This window comes from Hyperolius riggenbachi, chromosome 3 (assembly GCF_040937935.1).
Source record: "Hyperolius riggenbachi isolate aHypRig1 chromosome 3, aHypRig1.pri, whole genome shotgun sequence".
NCBI lineage: Eukaryota > Metazoa > Chordata > Amphibia > Anura > Hyperoliidae > Hyperolius > Hyperolius riggenbachi.
Genome location: NC_090648.1, coordinates 206153 through 229768, shown reverse-complemented (window position 1 = coordinate 229768; position 23616 = coordinate 206153). Strand labels below are relative to the sequence as shown.

The 23616-nt window shown below is 49.8% G+C and overlaps 1 protein-coding gene across 2 annotated transcripts in view; it reads left to right on the top strand.

Annotated features, from left to right (window-relative positions):
• POLR2A (RNA polymerase II subunit A) overlaps positions 1-23616 on the top strand; it is a 127497-nt gene that overhangs the window by 71875 nt on the left and 32006 nt on the right. For both annotated transcript variants that reach the window (XM_068273793.1, XM_068273794.1), the window contains 3 exons: positions 5586-5680; positions 13389-13592; positions 14880-15102. In XM_068273793.1, the coding sequence (XP_068129894.1) occupies positions 5586-5680; positions 13389-13592; positions 14880-15102 (522 nt within the window). The remainder of the gene's footprint in view (positions 1-5585; positions 5681-13388; positions 13593-14879; positions 15103-23616) is intronic.

The window sequence follows — 23616 nt, the reverse complement described above, 5'->3', positions numbered from 1 at the left end:
CCCGATCTCAGGATCACAGGCTCAGTAAGATACATATAGAGGCATCCTATACCGTATATGGCTAAGAGAATGAGACTCCCGATCTCAGGATCACAGGTTCAGTAAGACACATATAGAGGCATCCTATACCGTATATGGCTAAGAGAATGAGACTCCCGATCTCAGGATCACAGGCTCAGTAAGACACATATAGAGGCATCCTATACTGTGTATGGCTAAGAGAATGAGACTCCCGATCTCAGGATCACAGGCTCAGTAAGACACACATAGAGGCATCCTATACCGTATATGGCTAAGAGAATGAGACTTCCGATCTCAGGATCACAGGCTCAGTAAGACACACATAGAGGCATCCTATACCGTATATGGCTAAGAGAATGAGACTCCCGATCTCAGGATCACAGGCTCAGTAAGACACATATAGAGGCATCCTATACTGTATATGGCTAAGAGAATGAGACTCCCGATCTCAGGATCACAGGCTCAGTAAGACACATATAGAGGCATCCTATACCGTATATGGCTAAGAGAATGAGACTCCTGATCTCAGGATCACAGGCTCAGTAAGACACACAGAGGCATCCTATACCGTATATGGCTAAGAGAATGAGACTCCCGATCTCAGGATCACAGGCTCAGTAAGACACATAGAGGCATCCTATACTGTGTATGGCTAAGAGAATGAGACTCCCGATCTCAGGATCACAGGCTCAGTAAGACACATATAGAGGCATCCTGTACCGTATATGGCTAAGAGAATGAGACTCCCGATCTCAGGATCACAGGCTCAGTAAGACACACATAGAGGCATCCTATACTGTGTATGGCTAAGAGAATGAGACTTCCGATCTCCGGATCGCAGGTTCAGTAAGACACATATAGAGGCATCCTGTACCGTATATGGCTAAGAGAATGAGACTCCCGATCTCAGGATCACAGGCTCAGTAAGACGCATATAGAGGCATCCTATACCGTATATGGCTAAGAGAATGAGACTCCCGATCTCAGGATCACTGACTCAGTAAGACGCATATAGAGGCATCCTATACTGTATATGGCTAAGAGAATGAGACTCCCGATCACAGGTTCAGTAAGACACATATAGAGGCATCCTATACCGTATATGGCTAAGAGAATGAGACTCCCGATCTCAGGATCGCAGGTTCAGTAAGACACATATAGAGGCATCCTGTACCGTATATGGCTAAGAGAATGAGACTCCCGATCTCAGGATCGCAGGTTCAGTAAGACACATATAGAGGCATCCTATACCGTATATGGCTAAGAGAATGAGACTTCCGATCTCAGGATCACAGGCTCAGTAAGACACATATAGAGGCATCCTATACCGTATATGGCTAAGAGAATGAGACTCCCGATCTCAGGATCACAGGCTCAGTAAGACACATATAGAGGCATCCTATACCGTATATGGCTAAGAGAATGAGACTCCCGATCTCAGGATCACAGGCTCAGTAAGACACATATAGAGGCATCCTATACTGTATATGGCTAAGAGAATGAGACTCCCGATCTCAGGATCGCAGGTTCAGTAAGACACATATAGAGGCATCCTATACTGTATATGGCTAAGAGAATGAGACTCCCGATCTCAGGATCGCAGGTTCAGTAAGACACATATAGAGGCATCCTATACCGTATATGGCTAAGAGAATGAGACTCCCGATCTCAGGATCACTGACTCAGTAAGACACACATAGAGGCATACTATACCGTATATGGCTAAGAGAATGAGACTCCCGATCTCAGGATCACAGGCTCAGTAAGACACACAGAGGCATCCTATACCGTATATGGCTGAGAATGAGACTCCCGATCTCAGGATCGCAGGTTCAGTAAGACACATATAGAGGCATCCTATACCGTATATGGCTAAGAGAATGAGACTCCCGATCTCAGGATCACAGGCTCAGTAAGACACATATAGAGGCATCCTATACCGTATATGGCTAAGAGAATGAGACTCCCGATATCAGGATCACAGGCTCAGTAAGACACACATAGAGGCATCCTATACCGTAGTGGCGGGCAGGGATTGGACAGGGTGGGATGTATAGGAGTATACAGTAGTGGGGGGCAGGGATTGGGCAGGATGGGATGTATAGGAGTATACAGTAGTGGGAGGCAGGGATTGGACAGGGTGGGATGTATAGGAGTATACAGTAGTGGGGGGCAGGGATTGGGCAGGGTGGGATGTATAGGAGTATACAGTAGTGGGGGGCAGGGATTGGGCAGGGTGGGATGTATAGGAGTATACAGTAGTGGGGGGCAGGGATTGGGCAGGGTGGGATGTATAGGAGTATACAGTAGTGGGGGGCAGGGATTGGACAGGGTGGGATGTATAGGAGTATACAGTAGTGGGGGGCAGGGATTGGGCAGGGTGGGATGTATAAGAGTATACAGTAGTGGGAGGCAGGGATTGGGCAGGGTGGGATGTATAGGAGTATACCGTAGTGGGAGGCAGGGATTGGGCAGGGTGGGATGTATAGGAGTATACAGTAGTGGGAGGCAGGGATTGGACAGGGTGGGATGTATAGGAGTATACAGTAGTGGGAGGCAGGGATTGGACAGGGTGGGATGTATAGGAGTATACAGTAGTGGGGGGCAGGGTGGGATGTATAGGAGTATACAGTAGTGGGGGGCAGGGTGGGATGTATAGGAGTATACAGTAGTGGGGGGCAGGGATTGGGCAGGGTGGGATGTATAGGAGTATACCGTAGTGGGAGGCAGGGATTGGGCAGGGTGGGATGTATAGGAGTATACTGTAGTGGGAGGCAGGGATTGGGCAGGGTGGGATGTATAGGAGTATACAGTAGTGGGGAGCAGGGATTGGGCAGGGTGGGATGTATAGGTGTATACCATAGTGGGGGGCAGGGATTGGACAGGGTGGGATGTATAGGAGTATACAGTAGTAAGAGGCAGGGATTGGGCAGGGTGTGATGTATAGGAGTATACAGTAGTGGGAGGCAGGGATTGGACAGGGTGGGATGTATTGGAGTATACAGTAGTGGGGGGCAGGGATTGGGCAGGGTGTGATGTATAGGGACCATGCTGTAGTGGGAGGCAGGGATTGGGCAGGGTGGGATGTATAGGAGTATACAGTAGTGGGGGGCAGGGATTGGGCAGGGTGTGATGTATAGGAGTATACAGTAGTGGGGGGCAGGGATTGGGCAGGGTGGGATGTATAGGTGTGTACCATAGTGGGGGGCAGGGATTGGACAGGGTGGGATGTATAGGAGTATACAGTAGTGGGGGGCAGGGATTGGGCAGGGTGGGATGTATAGGAGTATACCGTAGTGGGAGGCAGGGATTGGACAGGGTGGGATGTATAGGAGTATACCGTAGTGGGAGGCAGGGATTGGGCAGGGTGGGATGTATAGGAGTATACAGTAGTGGGAGGCAGGGATTGGACAGGGTGGGATGTATAGGGACCATGCTGTAGTGGGGTGCAGGTATTGGACAGTATAGGCCAGGGTGTGATATATGCTGATTAGCTAAGGATAGTGGGAGGTACTATAAGCCAGAGGCAGGGGCATGCAGTTTGGGTTCAGGCAGCTGCTTGTGTGCTGGAATAAATATACTTGTAGCCTGCCTGTGGTATATCAGGTAAAATACTCCCAGCTAGATGTTTTCAGTACAATATTTTTGAGTTGATGCAGTGTTTTATTTATATTTAGTATATAATTTGCATCGAAAGTCTGACAATGCCTCAGCACAGATGTTCTAATGGTGCAGGGCAAACCGTAGTGTTAATGAAGTTTGGCCACTGTACCTATTCCGGAGTTCTCCCACATCTAAGAGAATGAACAGTGTGCTCCACAAACAGCCAGAAAACTTGCTGTAATCCCGATATCCTATACCGCGGGCTGCGGGTCACACAGCGGTACGAGCAGCGGTGATGCTCTCTTCTCGCTGGACCGAACTCCTGGTCACGTGATGTGTGCTCCTTCCGGTTTCCGCTCCTTGTGCGTTCCAACAAACTCTCACAACTCAAGCATGTGAGCGCTGTGTGGCGGCAATAGTGCCCACTGCGGGGGGAAATGAGCTAACACAGAGATCCTAGTAAGTGGCTCATTTCCCCCGTGCATGCTGACAAACACATACAGGGGAAGGAGGGAGTGCACTGAATTAGACCCCAGCCACAGGGGTCAGTAACAAGAACAAAATACATATATCCAGGCACATCGCATCTAGTTAGGGCATTAAATAAGGGTTAATAGATTTTTGCTGTTTTCTAGCCACACCCCCTTCAGCACCTCCCTTTCCTTAACTTATTTAATGTCCTAACTAGAGGCGATGTGCCTGGATATATGTATTGTTCTTGTTACTGACCCCTGTGGCTAGGGTCTAATTCAGTGCACTCCCTCCTTCCCCTGTATGTGTTTGTCAGCATGCACACAGCTTATGCTGGTGTATGTGCATGGTGCACATGGACACATAACGTTAGCACACAGCTTATGCTGGTGTATGTGCATGGTGCACATGGACACATAACGTTAGCACACAGCTTATGCTGGTGTATGTGCATGGTGCACATGGACACATAACGTTAGCACACAGCTTATGCTGGTGTATGTGCATGGTGCACATGGACACATAACGTTAGCACACAGCTTATGCTGGGGTATGTGCATGGTGCACATGGACACATAACGTTAGCACACAGCTTATGCTGGGGTATGTGCATGGTGCACATGGACACATAACGTTAGCACACAGCTTATGCTGGTGTATGTGCATGGTGCACATGGACACATAACGTTAGCACACAGCTTATGCTGGTGTATGTGCATGGTGCACATGGACACATAACGTTAGCACACAGCTTATGCTGGGGTATGTGCATGGTGCACATGGACACATAACGTTAGCACACAGCTTATGCTGGTGTATGTGCATGGTGCACATGGACACATAACGTTAGCACACAGCTTATGCTGGTGTATGTGCATGGTGCACATGGACACATAACGTTAGCACACAGCTTATGCTGGGGTATGTGCATGGTGCACATGGACACATAACGTTAGCACACAGCTTATGCTGGTGTATGCGCATGGTGCACATGGACACATAACGTTAGCACACAGCTTATGCTGGTGTATGCGCATGGTACACATGGACACATAACGTTAGCTCCCCTGTGCGATTGGTAAGATGCACTGTCTGTCCCAGGAGAGGACGTCAGGATGTGTGCTCCTAATCTATTGATAGGTTTGATGCAATGAATGTGTTTGCATGTCTGCACTATGCATGTTACAGGGCCAGAGTTAGGACACCTATGTTTACCTGGGTACTTCTACGCAGTATAGGTGACTAAGCAGAAGAATGCATTCTTCTGTGAACTAAAACCCCGGCTTTTAACTTAGCTGTAGGGATAACAGTTGTGCCTGGATGAGTGAATCTGTGAATGCATTTGTTGGAACATTTGCATGTGAGTGTGCGAAGGGTTAATAGATTTTTTGCTGTTTTCTCGTCCCTAGCAAGGATCTCTACATTTATTTATTGTATTTATAAAGGGCCAGCATATTATGCAGCTACATCTCCTGCGGTTTCTCTTACAGGTCACACTATTGGGATTGGAGACTCTATTGCTGATGCCAAAACTTACCAGGATATTCAGAACACCATTAAGAAGGCCAAGCAGGATGTGATAGAGGTGAGGCCTGGTCATTGCTTGTGTATGTATAGGGGGTGGCCTGGTCATTGCTTGTGTATGTATAGGGGTGGCCTGGTCATTGCTTGTGTATGTATAGGGGTGGCCTGGTCATTGCTTGTGTATGTATAGGGGTGGCCTGGTCATTGCTTGTGTATGTATAGGGGGTGGCCTAGTCATTGCTTGTGTATGTATAGGGGTGGCCTGGTCATTGCTTGTGTATGTATAGGGGGTGGCCTGGTCATTGCTTGTGTATGTATAGGGGGTGGCCTGGTCATTGCTTGTGTATGTATAGGGGGTGGCCTGGTCATTGCTTGTGTATGTATAGGGGGTGGCCTGGTCATTGCTTGTGTATGTACAGGGGTGGCCTGGTCATTGCTTGTGTATGTATAGGGGTGGCCTGGTCATTGCTTGTGTATGTATAGGGGGTGGCCTGGTCATTGCTTGTGTATGTATAGGGGGTGGCCTGGTCATTGCTTGTGTATGTATAGGGGGTGGCCTGGTCATTGCTTGTGTATGTATAGGGGGTGGCCTGGTCATTGCTTGTGTATGTACAGGGGTGGCCTGGTCATTGCTTGTGTATGTATAGGGGGTGGCCTGGTCATTGCTTGTGTATGTATAGGGGGTGGCCTGGTCATTGCTTGTGTATGTATAGGGGTGGCCTGGTCATTGCTTGTGTATGTATAGGGGTGATCTGGTCATTGCTTGTGTATGTATAGGGGGTGGCCTGGTCATTGCTTGTGTATGTATAGGGGGTGGCCTGGTCATTGCTTGTGTATGTATAGGGGTGGCCTGGTCATTGCTTGTGTATGTATAGGGGTGGCCTGGGCATTGCTTGTGTATGTATAGGGGTGGCCTGGTCATTGCTTGTGTATGTATAGGGGTGGCCTGGTCATTGCTTGTGTATGTATAGGGGGTGGCCTGGTCATTGCTTGTGTATGTATAGGGGGTGGCCTGGTCATTGCTTGTGTATGTATAGGGGGTGGCCTGGTCATTGCTTGTGTATGTACAGGGGTGGCCTGGTCATTGCTTGTGTATGTATAGGGGGTGGCCTGGTCATTGCTTGTGTATGTATAGGGGTGGCCTGGTCATTGCTTGTGTATGTATAGGGGTGGCCTGGTCATTGCTTGTGTATGTATAGGGGGTGGCCTGGTCATTGCTTGTGTATGTATAGGGGTGGCCTGGTCATTGCTTGTGTATGTATAGGGGAGGCCTGGGCATTGCTTGTGTATGTATAGGGGTGGCCTGGTCATTGCTTGTGTATGTATAGGGGTGGCCTGGTCATTGCTTGTGTATGTATAGGGGTGATCTGGTCATTGCTTGTGTATGTATAGGGGGTGGCCTGGTCATTGCTTGTGTATGTATAGGGGGTGGCCTGGTCATTGCTTGGGTATGTATAGGGGTGGCCTGGTCATTGCTTGTGTATGTATAGGGGGTGGCCTGGTCATTGCTTGTGTATGTATAGGGGTGGCCTGGTCATTGCTTGTGTATGTATAGGGGGTGGCCTGGTCATTGCTTGTGTATGTATAGGGGTGGCCTGGTCATTGCTTGTGTATGTATAGGGGTGGCCTGGTCATTGCTTGTGTATGTATAGGGGGTGGCCTGGTCATTGCTTGTGTATGTATAGGGGGTGGCCTGGTCATTGCTTGTGTATGTATAGGGGGTGGCCTGGTCATTGCTTGTGTATGTATAGGGGTGGCCTGGTCATTGCTTGTGTATGTATAGGGGGTGGCCTGGTCATTGCTTGTGTATGTATAGGGGTGGCCTGGTCATTGCTTGTGTATGTATAGGGGTGGCCTGGTCATTGCTTGTGTATGTATAGGGGGTGATCTGGTCATTGCTTGTGTATGTATAGGGGTGGCCTGGTCATTGCTTGTGTATGTATAGGGGTGGCCTGGTCATTGCTTGTGTATGTATAGGGGGTGGCCTGGTCATTGCTTGTGTATGTATAGGGGTGGCCTGGTCATTGCTTGTGTATGTATAGGGGTGGCCTGGTCATTGCTTGTGTATGTATAGGGGGTGATCTGGTCATTGCTTGTGTATGTATAGGGGTGGCCTGGTCATTGCTTGTGTATGTATAGGGGTGGCCTGGTCATTGCTTGTGTATGTATAGGGGGTGGCCTGGTCATTGCTTGTGTATGTATAGGGGGTGGCCTGGTCATTGCTTGTGTATGTATAGGGGTGGCCTGGTCATTGCTTGTGTATGTATAGGGGTGGCCTGGTCATTGCTTGTGTATGTATAGGGGTGGCCTGGTCATTGCTTGTGTATGTATAGGGGGTGGCCTGGTCATTGCTTGTGTATGTATAGGGGTGGCCTGGTCATTGCTTGTGTATGTATAGGGGTGGCCTGGTCATTGCTTGTGTATGTATAGGGGTGGCCTGGTCATTGCTTGTGTATGTATAGGGTGTGGCCTGGTCATTGCTTGTGTATGTATAGGGGGTGGCCTGGTCATTGCTTGTGTATGTATAGGGGGTGGCCTGGTCATTGCTTGTGTATGTATAGGGGGTGGCCTGGTCATTGCTTGTGTATGTATAGGGGTGGCCTGGTCATTGCTTGTGTATGTATAGGGGGTGGCCTGGGCATTGCTTGTGTATGTATAGGGGTGGCCTGGTCATTGCTTGTGTATGTATAGGGGGTGAGGCCTGGTCATTGCTTGTGTATGTATAGGGGGTGGCCTGGTCATTGCTTGTGTATGTATAGGGGTGGCCTGGTCATTGCTTGTGTATGTATAGGGGTGGCCTGGTCATTGCTTGTGTATGTATAGGGGGTGGCCTGGTCATTGCTTGTGTATGTATAGGGGTGGCCTGGTCATTGCTTGTGTATGTATAGGGGGTGGCCTGGTCATTGCTTGTGTATGTATAGGGGGTGGCCTGGTCATTGCTTGTGTATGTATAGGGGTGGCCTGGTCATTGCTTGTGTATGTATAGGGGTGGCCTGGTCATTGCTTGTGTATGTATAGGGGTGGCCTGGTCATTGCTTGTGTATGTATAGGGGGTGGCCTGGTCATTGCTTGTGTATGTATAGGGGTGGCCTGGTCATTGCTTGTGTATGTATAGGGGTGGCCTGGTCATTGCTTGTGTATGTATAGGGGTGGCCTGGTCATTGCTTGTGTATGTATAGGGTGTGGCCTGGTCATTGCTTGTGTATGTATAGGGGGTGGCCTGGTCATTGCTTGTGTATGTATAGGGGGTGGCCTGGTCATTGCTTGTGTATGTATAGGGGGTGGCCTGGTCATTGCTTGTGTATGTATAGGGGTGGCCTGGTCATTGCTTGTGTATGTATAGGGGTGGCCTGGTCATTGCTTGTGTATGTATAGGGGGTGGCCTGGTCATTGCTTGTGTATGTATAGAGGGGGTGATCTGGGCATTGCTTGTGTATGTATAGGGGTGGCCTGGTCATTGCTTGTGTATGTATAGGGGTGGCCTGGTCATTGCTTGTGTATGTATAGGGGTGGCCTGGTCATTGCTTGTGTATGTATAGGGGGTGGCCTGGTCATTGCTTGTGTATGTATAGGGGTGGCCTGGTCATTGCTTGTGTATGTATAGGGGGTGGCCTGGTCATTGCTTGTGTATGTATAGGGGTGGCCTGGTCATTGCTTGTGTATGTATAGGGGTGGCCTGGTCATTGCTTGTGTATGTATTGGGGGTGGCCTGGTCATTGCTTGTGTATGTATAGGGGGTGGCCTGGTCATTGCTTGTGTATGTATAGGGGTGGCCTGGTCATTGCTTGTGTATGTATAGGGGGTGGCCTGGTCATTGCTTGTGTATGTATAGGGGTGGCCTGGTCATTGCTTGTGTATGTATAGGGGTGGCCTGGTCATTGCTTGTGTATGTATAGGGGTGGCCTGGTCATTGCTTGTGTATGTATAGGGGTGGCCTGGTCATTGCTTGTGTATGTATAGGGGTGGCCTGGTCATTGCTTGTGTATGTATAGGGGGTGATCTGGTCATTGCTTGTGTATGTATAGGGGTGGCCTGGTCATTGCTTGTGTATGTATAGGGGTGGCCTGGTCATTGCTTGTGTATGTATAGGGGGTGGCCTGGTCATTGCTTGTGTATGTATAGGGGGTGGCCTGGTCATTGCTTGTGTATGTATAGGGGGTGGCCTGGGCATTGCTTGTGTATGTATAGGGGTGGCCTGGTCATTGCTTGTGTATGTATAGGGGGTGGCCTGGTCATTGCTTGTGTATGTATAGGGGTGGCCTGGTCATTGCTTGTGTATGTATAGGGGTGGCCTGGTCATTGCTTGTGTATGTATAGGGGGTGGCCTGGTCATTGCTTGTGTATGTATAGGGGGTGGCCTGGTCATTGCTTGGGTATGTATAGGGGGTGGCCTGGTCATTGCTTGGGTATGTATAGGGGGTGGCCTGGTCATTGCTTGTGTATGTATAGGGGGTGGCCTGGTCATTGCTTGTGTATGTATAGGGGTGGCCTGGTCATTGCTTGTGTATGTATAGGGGTGGCCTGGTCATTGCTTGTGTATGTATAGGGGTGGCCTGGTCATTGCTTGTGTATGTATAGGGGGTGGCCTGGTCATTGCTTGTGTATGTATAGGGGTGGCCTGGTCATTGCTTGTGTATGTATAGGGGTGGCCTGGTCATTGCTTGTGTATGTATAGGGGTGATCTGGGCATTGCTTGTGTATGTATAGGGGTGGCCTGGTCATTGCTTGTGTATGTATAGGGGTGGCCTGGTCATTGCTTGTGTATGTATAGGGGTGGCCTGGTCATTGCTTGTGTATGTATAGGGGTGGCCTGGTCATTGCTTGTGTATGTATAGGGGTGGCCTGGTCATTGCTTGTGTATGTATAGGGGGTTGCCTGGTCATTGCTTGTGTATGTATAGAGGGGGTGATCTGGGCATTGCTTGTGTATATATAGGGGGTGGCCTGGTCATTGCTTGTGTATGTATAGGGGTGGCCTGGTCATTGCTTGTGTATGTATAGGGGGTGGCCTGGTCATTGCTTGTGTATGTATAGGGGGTGATCTGGGCATTGCTTGTGTATGTATAGGGGTGGCCTGGTCATTGCTTGTGTATGTATAGGGGTGGCCTGGTCATTGCTTGTGTATGTATAGGGGTGGCCTGGTCTTTGCTTGTGTATGTATAGGGGGTTGCCTGGTCATTGCTTGTGTATGTATAGAGGGGGTGATCTGGGCATTGCTTGTGTATATATAGGGGGTGATCTGGGCATTGCTTGTGTATGTATAGGGGTGGCCTGGTCATTGCTTGTGTATGTATAGGGGGTGGCCTGGTCATTGCTTGTGTATATATAGGGGGTGATCTGGGCATTGCTTGTGTATGTATAGGGGTGGCCTGGTCATTGCTTGTGTATGTATAGGGGTGGCCTGGTCATTGCTTGTGTATGTATAGGGGGTGATCTGGTCATTGCTTGTGTATGTATAGGGGTGGCCTGGTCATTGCTTGTGTATGTATAGGGGTGGCCTGGTCATTGCTTGTGTATGTATAGGGGGTGGCCTGGTCATTGCTTGTGTATGTATAGGGGGTGGCCTGGTCATTGCTTGTGTATGTATAGGGGGTGGCCTGGTCATTGCTTGTGTATGTATAGGGGTGGCCTGGTCATTGCTTGTGTATGTATAGGGGGTGGCCTGGTCATTGCTTGTGTATGTATAGGGGTGGCCTGGTCATTGCTTGTGTATGTACAGGGGTGGCCTGGTCATTGCTTGTGTATGTATAGGGGTGGCCTGGTAATTGCTTGTGTATGTATAGGGGTGGCCTGGTCATTGCTTGTGTATGTATAGGGGGTGGCCTGGTCATTGCTTGTGTATGTATAGGGGGTTGCCTGGTCATTGCTTGTGTATGTAAATGGGGTGATCTGGTCATTGCTTGTGTATGTATAGGGGTGGCCTGGTCATTGCTTGTGTATGTACAGGGGTGGCCTGGTCATTGCTTGTGTATGTATAGGGGTGGCCTGGTCATTGCTTGTGTATGTATAGGGGGTGGCCTGGTCATTGCTTGTGTATGTATAGGGGTGGCCTGGTCATTGCTTGTGTATGTATAGGGGTGGCCTGGTCATTGCTTGTGTATGTATAGGGGGTGGCCTGGTCATTGCTTGTGTATGTATAGGGGTGGCCTGGTTATTGGTTGTGTATGTATAGGGGTGGCCTGGTCATTGCTTGTGTATGTATAGGGGGTGGCCTGGTCATTGCTTGTGTATGTATAGAGGGGGTGATCTGGGCATTGCTTGTGTATGTATAGGGGTGGCCTGGTCATTGCTTGTGTATGTACAGGGGTGGCCTGGTCATTGCTTGTGTATGTATAGGGGTGGCCTGGTTATTGCTTGTGTATGTATAGGGGTGGCCTGGTCATTGCTTGTGTATGTATAGGGGGTGGCCTGGTCATTGCTTGTGTATGTATAGGGGGTTGCCTGGTCATTGCTTGTGTATGTAAATGGGGTGATCTGGTCATTGCTTGTGTATGTATAGGGGTGGCCTGGTCATTGCTTGTGTATGTACAGGGGTGGCCTGGTCATTGCTTGTGTATGTATAGGGGTGGCCTGGTCATTGCTTGTGTATGTATAGGGGGTGGCCTGGTCATTGCTTGTGTATGTATAGGGGTGGCCTGGTCATTGCTTGTGTATGTATAGGGGGTGGCCTGGTCATTGCTTGTGTATGTATAGGGGTGGCCTGGTCATTGCTTGTGTATGTATAGGGGGTGGCCTGGTCATTGCTTGTGTATGTATAGGGGTGGCCTGGTCATTGCTTGTGTATGTATAGGGGTGGCCTGGTCATTGCTTGTGTATGTATAGGGGTGGCCTGGTCATTGCTTGTGTATGTATAGGGGGTGGCCTGGTCATTGCTTGTGTATGTATAGGGGTGGCCTGGGCATTGCTTGTGTATGTTTAGGGGTGGCCTGGTCATTGCTTGTGTATATATAGGGGGTGGCCTGGTCATTGCTTGTGTATGTATAGGGGGTGGCCTGGTCATTGCTTGTGTATGTATAGGGGGTGGCCTGGTCATTGCTTGTGTATGTATAGGGGGTGATCTGGTCATTGCTTGTGTATGTTTAGGGGTGGCCTGGTCATTGCTTGTGTATGTATAGAGGGGGTGATCTGGGCATTGCTTGTGTATGTATAGGGGTGGCCTGGTCATTGCTTGTGTATGTATAGGGGGTGGCCTGGTCATTGCTTGTGTATGTATAGGGGTGGCCTGGTCATTGCTTGTGTATGTATAGGGGTGGCCTGGTCATTGCTTGTGTATGTATAGGGGAGGCCTGGTCATTGCTTGTGTATGTATAGGGGAGGCCTGGGCATTGCTTGTGTATGTATAGGGGTGGCCTGGTCATTGCTTGTGTATGTATAGGGGGTGGCCTGGTCATTGCTTGTGTATGTATAGGGGGTTGCCTGGTCATTGCTTGTGTATGTATAGGGGGTGGCCTGGTCATTGCTTGTGTATGTATAGGGGGTGGCCTGGTCATTGCTTGTGTATGTATAGGGGGTGGCCTGGTCATTGCTTGTGTATGTATAGGGGGTGGCCTGGTCATTGCTTGTGTATGTATAGAGGGGGTGATCTGGGCATTGCTTGTGTATATATATAGGGGGTGATCTGGGCATTGCTTGTGTATGTATAGTAGTGATCTGGTAATTGTGTGTGATCTAGTTGGGGTGCGTGTGATAGAGGGGAGACCTGGTCTTAGCTTGTGTATGTATAGGAGTGATCTGGTTGGGGTGTATGACCATATTGCCTGTGATCTGCAGGTTATTGAGAAGGCCCACAACAATGAGCTGGAACCCACACCTGGAAATACCCTGCGACAGACATTTGAAAACCAAGTGAACAGAATTCTGAACGATGCCAGAGATAAAACTGGGTCATCTGCTCAGAAGTCCCTGTCTGAGTACAACAACTTCAAGTCTATGGTGGTGTCTGGGGCTAAGGGATCCAAGATTAACATCTCGCAGGTGAGTGTGACCTTTCCTTCAATCATTCATGGCTGTTTTTCTTTATCCTCCCTGGCGTTCAATATCTGCTGGAGAAAAAGTGCTTATATGAATTTTTATAGAATCTCGCTAAAGGACCGGCACCACTCGATGTATTTAGAAGCTCTTTATAACTTTATTGGCATCAATATGATAGCAACGACAGACGCTGTTTCGGCCCCCATGGGCCTTCATGAAGTTGCACAGGATCCTGGCGAGATTCTATGTTGTGTCCCCTTGGTACTGGGGTGAGGACCTAGGCACACTTTCCTGCACTAAAGCCACTGTGAGTGCTCCTGGGCACTTGGAAGATATATGAATTTATATGAAATATTTACATAGAAGGGCTGGCTCACACTATAAGAGTGTTTTACAGGAAAGATGCAAGCAAATAAAAAAAAATCTACTTACAACCTACTTGCAAACGTCCTGTGCCCTCACCACAAGTCTGTTCCCCTCCGGTGCAGGTGCTGACATTGCCAGGTCGGCATCTACTACGCCTGGGCCAGAGCCGCTTGGGGTTGTGCTGACGCCATCTGGAGTGTTCTGTGCAGGCAAATGGGACAAATATAAAATTACACCCCAATACATTAAATTCAATAAAAATACATAAATCCCCCATTAACCTCCTTGCCGTTCTGATTCTTTCCAGATTTTAGGGTCTAAAAGAGGTGCAATTTTTTTCCACTCTTTCAGACCCTAAAACCTGAAAAAAATCATTCTGGCAGGGAGATCTGCAGCAGAATAAAACATTTACCTTCCTGGGCTCCTGCGCTGCAGTTTTCTCTTTGACCACAAGATGTCGCTAATATACATATAAACGAACTTCTCTATATTTCTCTAATACAGAGAAGCAAGTTTTAAATATTATCCCCGCCCCTGATGACGTCACGCCGCCACTGCCGCTCCGATTGGCCGCCGGGTCCCAGGAAGAATAGCGGGGACATGGGGATCTCGGCGGCCAGGAAAAGACCCCACACTGCCGGGGAGAGAGGCTGGAGTCCTGCTGCACAGCGCGATCGCGCGGCGCACTCCACAACTTTAGGTAAAGCGCTGCACTCCCTACCCCGACCTGAGCTCGGGATCACCGCTAACAGCTTCTTTTTTTCTACCCCGAGCTCAGGTCGGGAAAACCGGCAAGGAGGTTAAAATGACCCTCTTCACTCCCCCCACTCTCCCATAGCTACCGTAATAAAACATATATATGTATGTATGTATATATATATATGTATATTCATATTCTGGTAATTGTGGTGCGCTCTCTTCCAGGTCATTGCTGTTGTCGGTCAGCAGAACGTAGAGGGTAAGCGAATTCCTTTTGGCTTCAAGCATCGGACGCTCCCTCACTTCATAAAGGATGATTACGGCCCTGAGAGTCGAGGCTTTGTGGAAAACTCCTATCTTGCAGGTCTGACCCCAACTGAATTCTTCTTTCATGCTATGGGAGGAAGAGAGGGTCTTATCGACACAGCTGTGAAGACTGCTGAGACTGGTAAGTATTCTAGCAAGCCTGGACTATAGGTTACTCCCTGTGCTGAATTCTCTGACCTTCTGGAGTGGTTTTGTTAGAGCCTCTTGTGGTGCGCTGTCATGTGGTGCGCTGTCATGTGGTGCGCTGTCAGGTGATCAGATGCTGGCGCTTCAGAGCACTGCACTTAGGCCCGGTTCACACTTGCGTTAAATGGTCCGTTCCCGAAATGGATGCGAACGGTTCCAATGTTAACCTATGAATCTATTCACATACAGCCATTCAAACGCATCCGTTCCGCACAATCCGCTGAGCAGACTTCAAGTTTCCTCCCTGCAGCAATTTCCCGGACCGCTGAGCCCAGCAGAACTAAAGATGAAGCGCTGCATTGGTGGCAATGAGAGAGAGCGGAACGTTTCTTCACACTAGTAAAGAGAGACCGTTCCAAGGGGCAAAATCCACTGAGGTCGGGGGGGGGGGGGGGGGGGGGAATGTGGGGACATGAACTGGGCCTAAAGTGTACCTGGGCGGGGGATGGAGGGTTAAACTTGCCCAGGCTTCTGTCTTCAACTGCAGCTGGGCAGAAGGGGGTTTTTCTTCCAGGCTTCCGACTTCTTCCGCTTTTAATTGCATCCCACATTGCGTCCTTCAACCTAGGAGGAGGAAGCGTGGTAGTCACATGACGCCACATGGGATGCAATGGAAGGCGGAAGAAGACAGAAGCCTGGAAGAAACCCTCCTTCACCCACCCAGCTACTGTGGCAACGGAGTGAAAACTGATCCGATCGACCGGTGATGAGATCTGTTTACACAGATCCGTTTGCCAGTGTGAACCGAGCCTGACGGATCAGGTGAAGCTGAAACTGGACATGTTTTACCGGATCAGTTTGGCTTGAATCCCCAATGTAAACCGAACCTTAGTGCTACTTCCATCTGCAAATCCAGCCTTAGCCACTGGGAGTCCCGCAATTAAAATGTGTATTAACTGGCGCTGAGGCTGTCTGTGAAATTGCTGTGCATCGCTGAGGTTTAGAAGTCTGAAGTCCAAGAAAGTCTTTGTAAAAGTCCAGCAAGGGTCAGCAGAGGTCTATTCTGGTATCAGCAGGTGGTGGGTCAGCAGAGGTCTGTTCTGGTATCAGCAGGTGGTGGGCCAGCAGAGGTCTGTTCTGGTATCAGCAGGTGGTGGGTCAGCAGAGGTCTGTTCTGGTATCAGCAGGTGGTGGGTCAGCAGAAGTCTTTTCTGGTATCAGCAGGTGGTGGGTCAGCAGAGGTCTGTTCTGGTATCAGCAGGTGGTGGATCAGCAGAGGTCTGTTCTGGTATCAGCGGGTGGTGGGTCAGCAGAAGTCTGTTCTGGTATCAGCGGGTGGTGGGTCAGCAGAGGTCTATTCTGGTATCAGCAGGTGGTGGGTCAGCAGAGGTCTGTTCTGGTATCAGCAGGTGGTGGGCCAGCAGAGGTCTGTTCTGGTATCAGCAGGTGGTGTGTCAGCAGAGGTCTGTTCTGGTATCAGCAGGTGGTGGGTCAGCAGAGGTCTGTTCTGGTATCAGCGGGTGGTGGGTCAGCAGAGGTCTGTTCTGGTATCAGCGGGTGGTGGGTCAGCAGAGGTCTGTTCTGGTATCAGCGGGTGGTGGGTCAGCAGAAGTCTGTTCTGGTATCAGCGGGTGGTGGGTCAGCAGAGGTCTATTCTGGTATCAGCAGGTGGTGGGTCAGCAGAGGTCTGTTCTGGTATCAGCGGGTGGTGGGTCAGCAGAGGTCTGTTCTGGTATCAGCAGGTGGTGGGTCAGCAGAGGTCTGTTCTGGTATCAGCGGGTGGTGGGTCAGCAGAGGTCTGTTCTGGTATCAGCAGGTGGTGGGTCAGCAGAAGTCTGTTCTGGTATCAGCAGGTGGTGGGTCAGCAGAGGTCTGTTCTGGTATCAGCAGGTGGTGGATCAGCAGAGGTCTGTTCTGGTATCAGCGGGTGGTGGGTCAGCAGAAGTCTGTTCTGGTATCAGCGGGTGGTGGGTCAGCAGAGGTCTATTCTGGTATCAGCAGGTGGTGGGTCAGCAGAGGTCTGTTCTGGTATCAGCAGGTGGTGGGTCAGCAGAGGTCTGTTCTGGTATCAGCGGGTGGTGGGTCAGCAGAAGTCTGTTCTGGTATCAGCGGGTGGTGGGTCAGCAGAGGTCTGTTCTGGTATCAGCAGGTGGTGGGTCAGCAGAGGTCTGTTCTGGTATCAGCAGGTGGTGGGTCAGCAGAGGTCTATTCTGGTATCAGCAGGTGGTGGGTCAGCAGAGGTCTATTCTGGTATCAGCAGGTGGTGGGTTAGTAGAGGTCTGTTCTGGTATCAGCGGGTGGTGGGTCAGCAGAGGTCTGTTCTGGTATCAGCAGGTGGTGGATCAGCAGAGGTCTGTTCTGGGATCAGTGGGTGGTGGATCAGCAGAGGTCTGTTCTGGTATCAGCGGGTGGTGGGTCAGCAGAGGTCTGTTTTGGGATCAGCGGGTGGTGGGTCAGCAGAGGTCTGTTCTGGTATCAGCAGGTGGTGGATGAGTAGAGGTCTGTTCTGGTATCAGCGGGTGGTGGATCAGTAGAGGTCTGTTCTGGTATCAGCAGATGGTGGATCAGCAGAGGTCTGTTCTGGTATCAGCAGATGGTGGATCAGCAGAGGTCTGTTCTGGTATCAGCAGGTGGTGGATCAGCAGAGGTCTGTTCTGGTATCAGCGGGTGGTGGATCAGCAGAGGTCTGTTCTGGTATCAGCGGGTGGTGAGTCAGCAGAGGTCTGTTCTGGTATCAGCGGGTGGTAGGTCAGCAGAGGTCTGTTCTGGTATCAGCAAGTGGTGGGTCAGCAGAGGTCTGTTCTTGTATCAGCGGGTAATGGGTCAGCAGAGGTCTGTTCTGGTATCAGCAGATGGTGGGTCAGCAGAGCTCTGTTCTTGTATCAGCGGGTGGTGGGTCAGCAGAGGTCTGTTCTGGTATCAGCAGGTGGTGGGTCAGCAGAGGTCTGTTCTGGTATCAGCAGATGGTGTCAGCAGGTGTCTGTTCTGGTATCAGGGGGTGGTGCGTCGGCAGAGGTCTGTTCTGGTATCAGCAAAGGTCTGTTCTGGCATCAGCAGGTGGTGGGTCAGCAGAGGTCTGTTCTGGTATCAGCAGATGGTGGATCAGCAGAGGTCTGTTCTGGTATCAGCAGGTGGTGGGTCAGCAGAGGTCTGTTCTGGTATCAGCAGGTGGTGGGTCAACAGAGGTCTGTTCTGGTATCAGCAGGTGGTGGGTCAACAGAGGTCTGTTCTGGTATCAGCAGGTGGTGGGTCAACAGAGGTCTGTTCTGGTATCAGCAGGTGGTGGGTCAACAGAGGTCTGTTCTGGTATCAGCAGGTGGTGGGTCAGCAGAGGTCTGTTCTGTTATCAGCAGATGGTGGATCAGCAGAGGTCTGTTCTGGTATCAGCAGGTGGTGGGTCAGCAGAGGTCTGTTCTGGTATCAGCAGGTGGTGGGTCAGCAGAGGTCTGTTCTGGTATCAGCAGGTGGTGGGTCAGCAGAGGTCTGTTCTGGTATTGTCAAAAACCCGTGCGGTTTTTGCCTTTTTCATGATTGCCAACTCAGTAAAGGACCAGCCCTTAAAGCGTTGCTATCATATAAATCCGGCATAGTGGGGTCTGAACCCTCTATAACAGTAATTATAGATTGACGGTATACCTTGAAATGAATCAGAGCACTCAGTATATGATTTTATATAAAAAATTGTATTTGCTTATCATGCAGCATATACCGTATTTTTCGCCGTATAAGACGCACTTTTTCTTCCCCAAAATGTTGGGGGAAAAGTGGGTGCGTCTTATGCGGCGAAGGTACGGATTTCGGGATGCAGAGGTGCGCAGGGAAGCACTATATACATTACCTGCTCCTGCCGCCGCGCTCCTGGCTCCAATCCTGGCTCCCCGATCCTCTTCTTCCATCTACCGCTGCCCGCTGCTGCCCCCGCCGAACATCGCTGGCCGGTCTTAATTAGCCGCAGGGATACGCTATCAGCACACCACGTGCCGGGGTCACGCATGCCGCCGAACGCTGGCCGGTCCTAATTAGCCGCGCAGGGATACACTATCAGCACACCACGTGCGCCGGGGTCACGCATACGCATGTGTGACCCGGCGCACGCTGATAGCGTATCCCTGCGCGGCTAATTAGGACCGGCCAGCGTTGTAAGGCGGCATGCGTGACCCCGGCACGTGGTGTGCTGATAGCGTATCCCTGCGGCTAAGACCGGCCAGCGATGTTCGGCCGGGCAGCGGTAGATGGAAGAAGAGGATCGGGGAGCCAGGAGCGCGGCGGCAGGAGCAGGTAATGTATGTGTACCTGCACAGGGGGACACCGGCACTGGAGGACACACGGATAACGGGGCCACAGGCACAGGGGACACTGCCACAACAGGGGGACACTGCCACAACCTTGTAAGGGTTTTTTCGCCTTCCTCTGGATCAACAGGGATATGTGAGGGAGCAGGCTGGAGTTGTACTTTGTACTGGTTGAACTCGATGGACGTATGTCTTTTTTCAACCAAAGTAACTATGTAACTATGTAACAGGGGGACACTGCCACAACAGGGGGACACTGCCACAACAGGGGGACACTGCCACAACAGGGGGACACTGCCACAACAGGGGGACACTGCCACAACAGGGGGACACTGCCACAACAGGGGGACACTGGCACAACAGGGGGACACTGCCACAATAGGGGACACTGCCACAATAGGGGACACTGCCACAATAGGGGACACTGCCACAATAGGGGACACTGCCACAACATGGGGACAATGCCACAACAGGGGGACACTGGCACAGGGGGCTGCAGGCAGAACAGGGGGACACAGCAGGCAAAACAGGGGGACACAGCAGGCACAGGGGGACACAGCAGGCACAGGGAGACACAGCACAGGGGGACACAGCAGGCACAGGGGGACACAGCACATAACACTGTCCCCATATGTGGTGTAATAGTATGTAATGTAACTGGAAAGGGGGAGGTAAAAAGTCCTTAAAACACCCCTGCATCATAGACACACCTAGGTTTAGTTTTTTTCTTTTTTTCCTGATTTTTGCCCTCTAAATCTGGGTGCGTCTTATATGCCGGAGCGTCTTATACGGCGAAAAATACGGGTATACAAAATATGAACAGTTGCAAGTAGTGTTTCCTTCTAACAGTATTCCATCTTATCAAGGCTTTATAGCCAAGCGATCATCAATCTTCTAAGTACATTCAAAAAGTAATATAACAGTTGTGTTATGTAGAATAAGATCAAAAGTAGTCTCATCTGTATCAATAGCTGTGTATCTAGTAGCTGTGTAAAACTTGTAGTAATCTTAAAGAAATAGCATACAAAATAGCTTCTAAAAAACTTCTTGCGAACATCTTAATAAAACTTTAATGCTGAAAAATTAATAAAGTAAATCACCAGAATATTAAGCATATTACCCCCTCTGTCATCTCTTCAGCATCTAGAACCATGTGTGGGAAGGTAGCTTCTGTCTCATGTGTCTTCTCAGGAGATTGTTGGGCTTCTGCAAACTATGAGCTTTCAGCTTCTACCTTTATAGGGGTTGGAGGCAATATGGCTGCCTAATCTGGACTTTCCCTGAATCCCAGGCTCTGATTGGCTAAAGCTTTCGTGCGTCAATGCTTTATCATGTTTTGATTACCTAAGTCACAATATTATTGTTTATAAATTCTTAATTACCTTATCTTGTGGGAATTAACGTCATTTGGAGTGCTTGACATTTTGTTTAGATCATTTCTGACGCACGTAATTAAAAATGGACGTCAACAGCCATCTTGTCTGTTGGCTGACCCAGACATGGAGACTAAACAATGTCATTCATGACGCATTTCTGATAAAGTGTTCGCTGCTAATTATGTTGGAATGTCTTGGTACTTCCCCAGACATGAGATTGGTCAGGTTGACACTGTAACCAGACCTGTGAGAGCCTTCAGCAATTTAAGGCTTATTGAAACATACAAGGCTACTAATATACTTATTTAAATATAAAGCTTATTATATAATTCTTCTTAAAACAATGAATCATATAAGGAATAATTACATATTAAATCTTAATAATATAAAATCAATGTCTATATTTTTGTCTTTCTTATAAAATTAAATATAATGTCCACCGGCAGAGGTCAGCATTTCATAACAAATAACAATCTATTAATAATGTTGATTTTATAAAAGTAAGAAACCACCAGATGGCATCATTGAATGATCTTTAACTAATTGGGAAAACAACTTATTTGTTTAATATTTATATAACTTTCATATTTTGACTTTCTCTGTCTGGGAAACTTTTCTTTTCTTGCTGGCTGTAATGGCCTTCAACCAAGGAACATGTAAACAAAATTGTCCAGAACCAAAACAATCCCACAAGAGTTTTACTGTCTCAAATTATCACTAGCTTTTAAATATATTTCACAGTATTAAAGTATATTGTATAGGGTTTAACAATAACTATTTCTTTCTTTGGAAGGACTGTAATGATTATTAATATTTATATATACATACACATATGACAGTTTTTCCTGCATAAATAAAACCGCTAGAATTCTGACAGTATCAGCGGGTGGTGGATCAGCAGAGGTCTGTTCTGGTATCAGCAGGTGGTGGATCAGCAGAGGTCTGTTCTGGTATCAGCAGGTGGTGGGCCAGCAGAGGTCTGTTCTGGTATCAGCGGGTGGTGGGTCAGCAGAGGTCTGTTCTGGTATCAGCGGGTGGTGGGTCAGCAGAGGTCTGTTCTGGTATCAGCAGGTGGTGGGTCAGCAGAAGTCTGTTCTGGTATCAGCAGGTGGTGGATCAGCAGAAGTCTGTTCTGGTATCAGCGGGTGGTGGGTCAGCAGAGGTCTGTTCTGGTATCAGCGGGTGGTGGGTCTGCAGAAGTCTGTTCTGGTATCAGCAGGTGGTGGATCAGCAGAAGTCTGTTCTGGTATCGGCAGGTGGTGGGTCAGCAGAGGTCTGTTCTGGTATCAGCAGGTGGTGGGTCAGCAGAGGTCTGTTCTGGTATCAGCAGGTGGTGGGTCAGCAGAGGTCTGTTCTGGTATCAGCGGGTGGTGGGTCAGCAGAGGTCTGTTCTGGTATCAGCGGGTTGTGGGTCAGCAGAGGTCTGTTCTGGTATCAGCAGATGGTGGGTCAGCAGAGGTCTGTTCTGGTATCAGCAGGTGGTGTGTCAGCAGAGGTCTGTTCTGGTATCAGCGGGTAGTGGATGAGCAGAGGTCTGTTCTGGTATCAGCAGGTGGTGCGTCAGCAGAGGTCTGTTCTGGTATCAGCAGGTGGTGGGTCAGCAGAGGTCTGTTCTGGTATCAGCGGGTGGTGGATCAGCAGAGGTCTGTTCTGGTATCAGCAGGTGGTGGGTCAGCAGAGGTCTGTTCTGGTATCAGCAGGTGGTGGGTCAGCAGAGGTCTGTTCTGGTATCAGCAGGTGGTGGGTCAGCAGAGGTCTGTTCTGGTATCAGCAGGTGGTGGGTCAGCAGAGGTCTGTTCTGGTATCAGCGGGTGGTGGATGAGCAGAGGTCTGTTCTGGTATCAGCAGGTGGTGGGTCAGCAGAGATCTGTTCTGGTATCAGCAGGTGGTGGGTCAGCAGAGGTCTGTTCTGGTATCAGCAGGTGGTGGGTCAGCAGAGGTCTGTTCTGGTATCAGCAGGTGGTGGGTCAGCAGAGGTCTGTTCTGGTATCAGCGGGTGGTGGGTCAGCAGAGGCCTGTTCTGGTATCAGCAGGTGGTGGATCAGCAGAGGTCTGTTCTGGTATCAGCGGGTGGTGGGTCAGCAGAGGCCTGTTCTGGTATCAGCAGGTGGTGGGTCAGCAGAGGTCTGTTCTGGTATCAGCAGGTGGTGGGTCAGCAGAGGTCTGTTCTGGTATCAGCAGGTGGTGGGTCAGCAGAGGTCTGTTCTGGTATCAGCGGGTGGTGGGTCAGCAGAAGTCTGTTCTGGTATCAGCAGGTGGTGGGTCAGCAGAGGTCTGTTCTGGTATCAGCAGGTGGTGGGGCAGCAGAGGTCTGTTCTGGTATCAGCGGGTGGTGGATGAGCAGAGGTCTGTTCTGGTATCAGCAGGTGGTGGGTCAGCAGAGATCTGTTCTGGTATCAGCAGGTGGTGGATCAGCAGAGGTCTGTTCTGGTATCAGCGGGTGGTGGGTCAGCAGAGGCCTGTTCTGGTATCAGCGGGTGGTGGGTCAGCAGAGGCCTGTTCTGGTATCAGCAGGTGGTGGGTCAGCAGAGGTCTGTTCTGGTATCAGCAGGTGGTGGGTCAGCAGAGGTCTGTTCTGGTATCAGCAGGTGGTGGGTCAGCAGAGGTCTGTTCTGGTATCAGCGGGTGGTGTGTCAGCAGAAGTCTGTTCTGGTATCAGCAGGTGGTGGGTCAGCAGAGGTCTGTTCTGGTATCAGCAGGTGGTGGGTCAGCAGAGGTCTGTTCTGGTATCAGCGGGTGGTGGGTCAGCAGAAGTCTGTTCTGGTATCAGCAGGTGGTGGGTCAGCAGAGGTCTGTTCTGGTATCAGCAGGTGGTGTCAGCAGAGGTCTGTTCTGGTATCA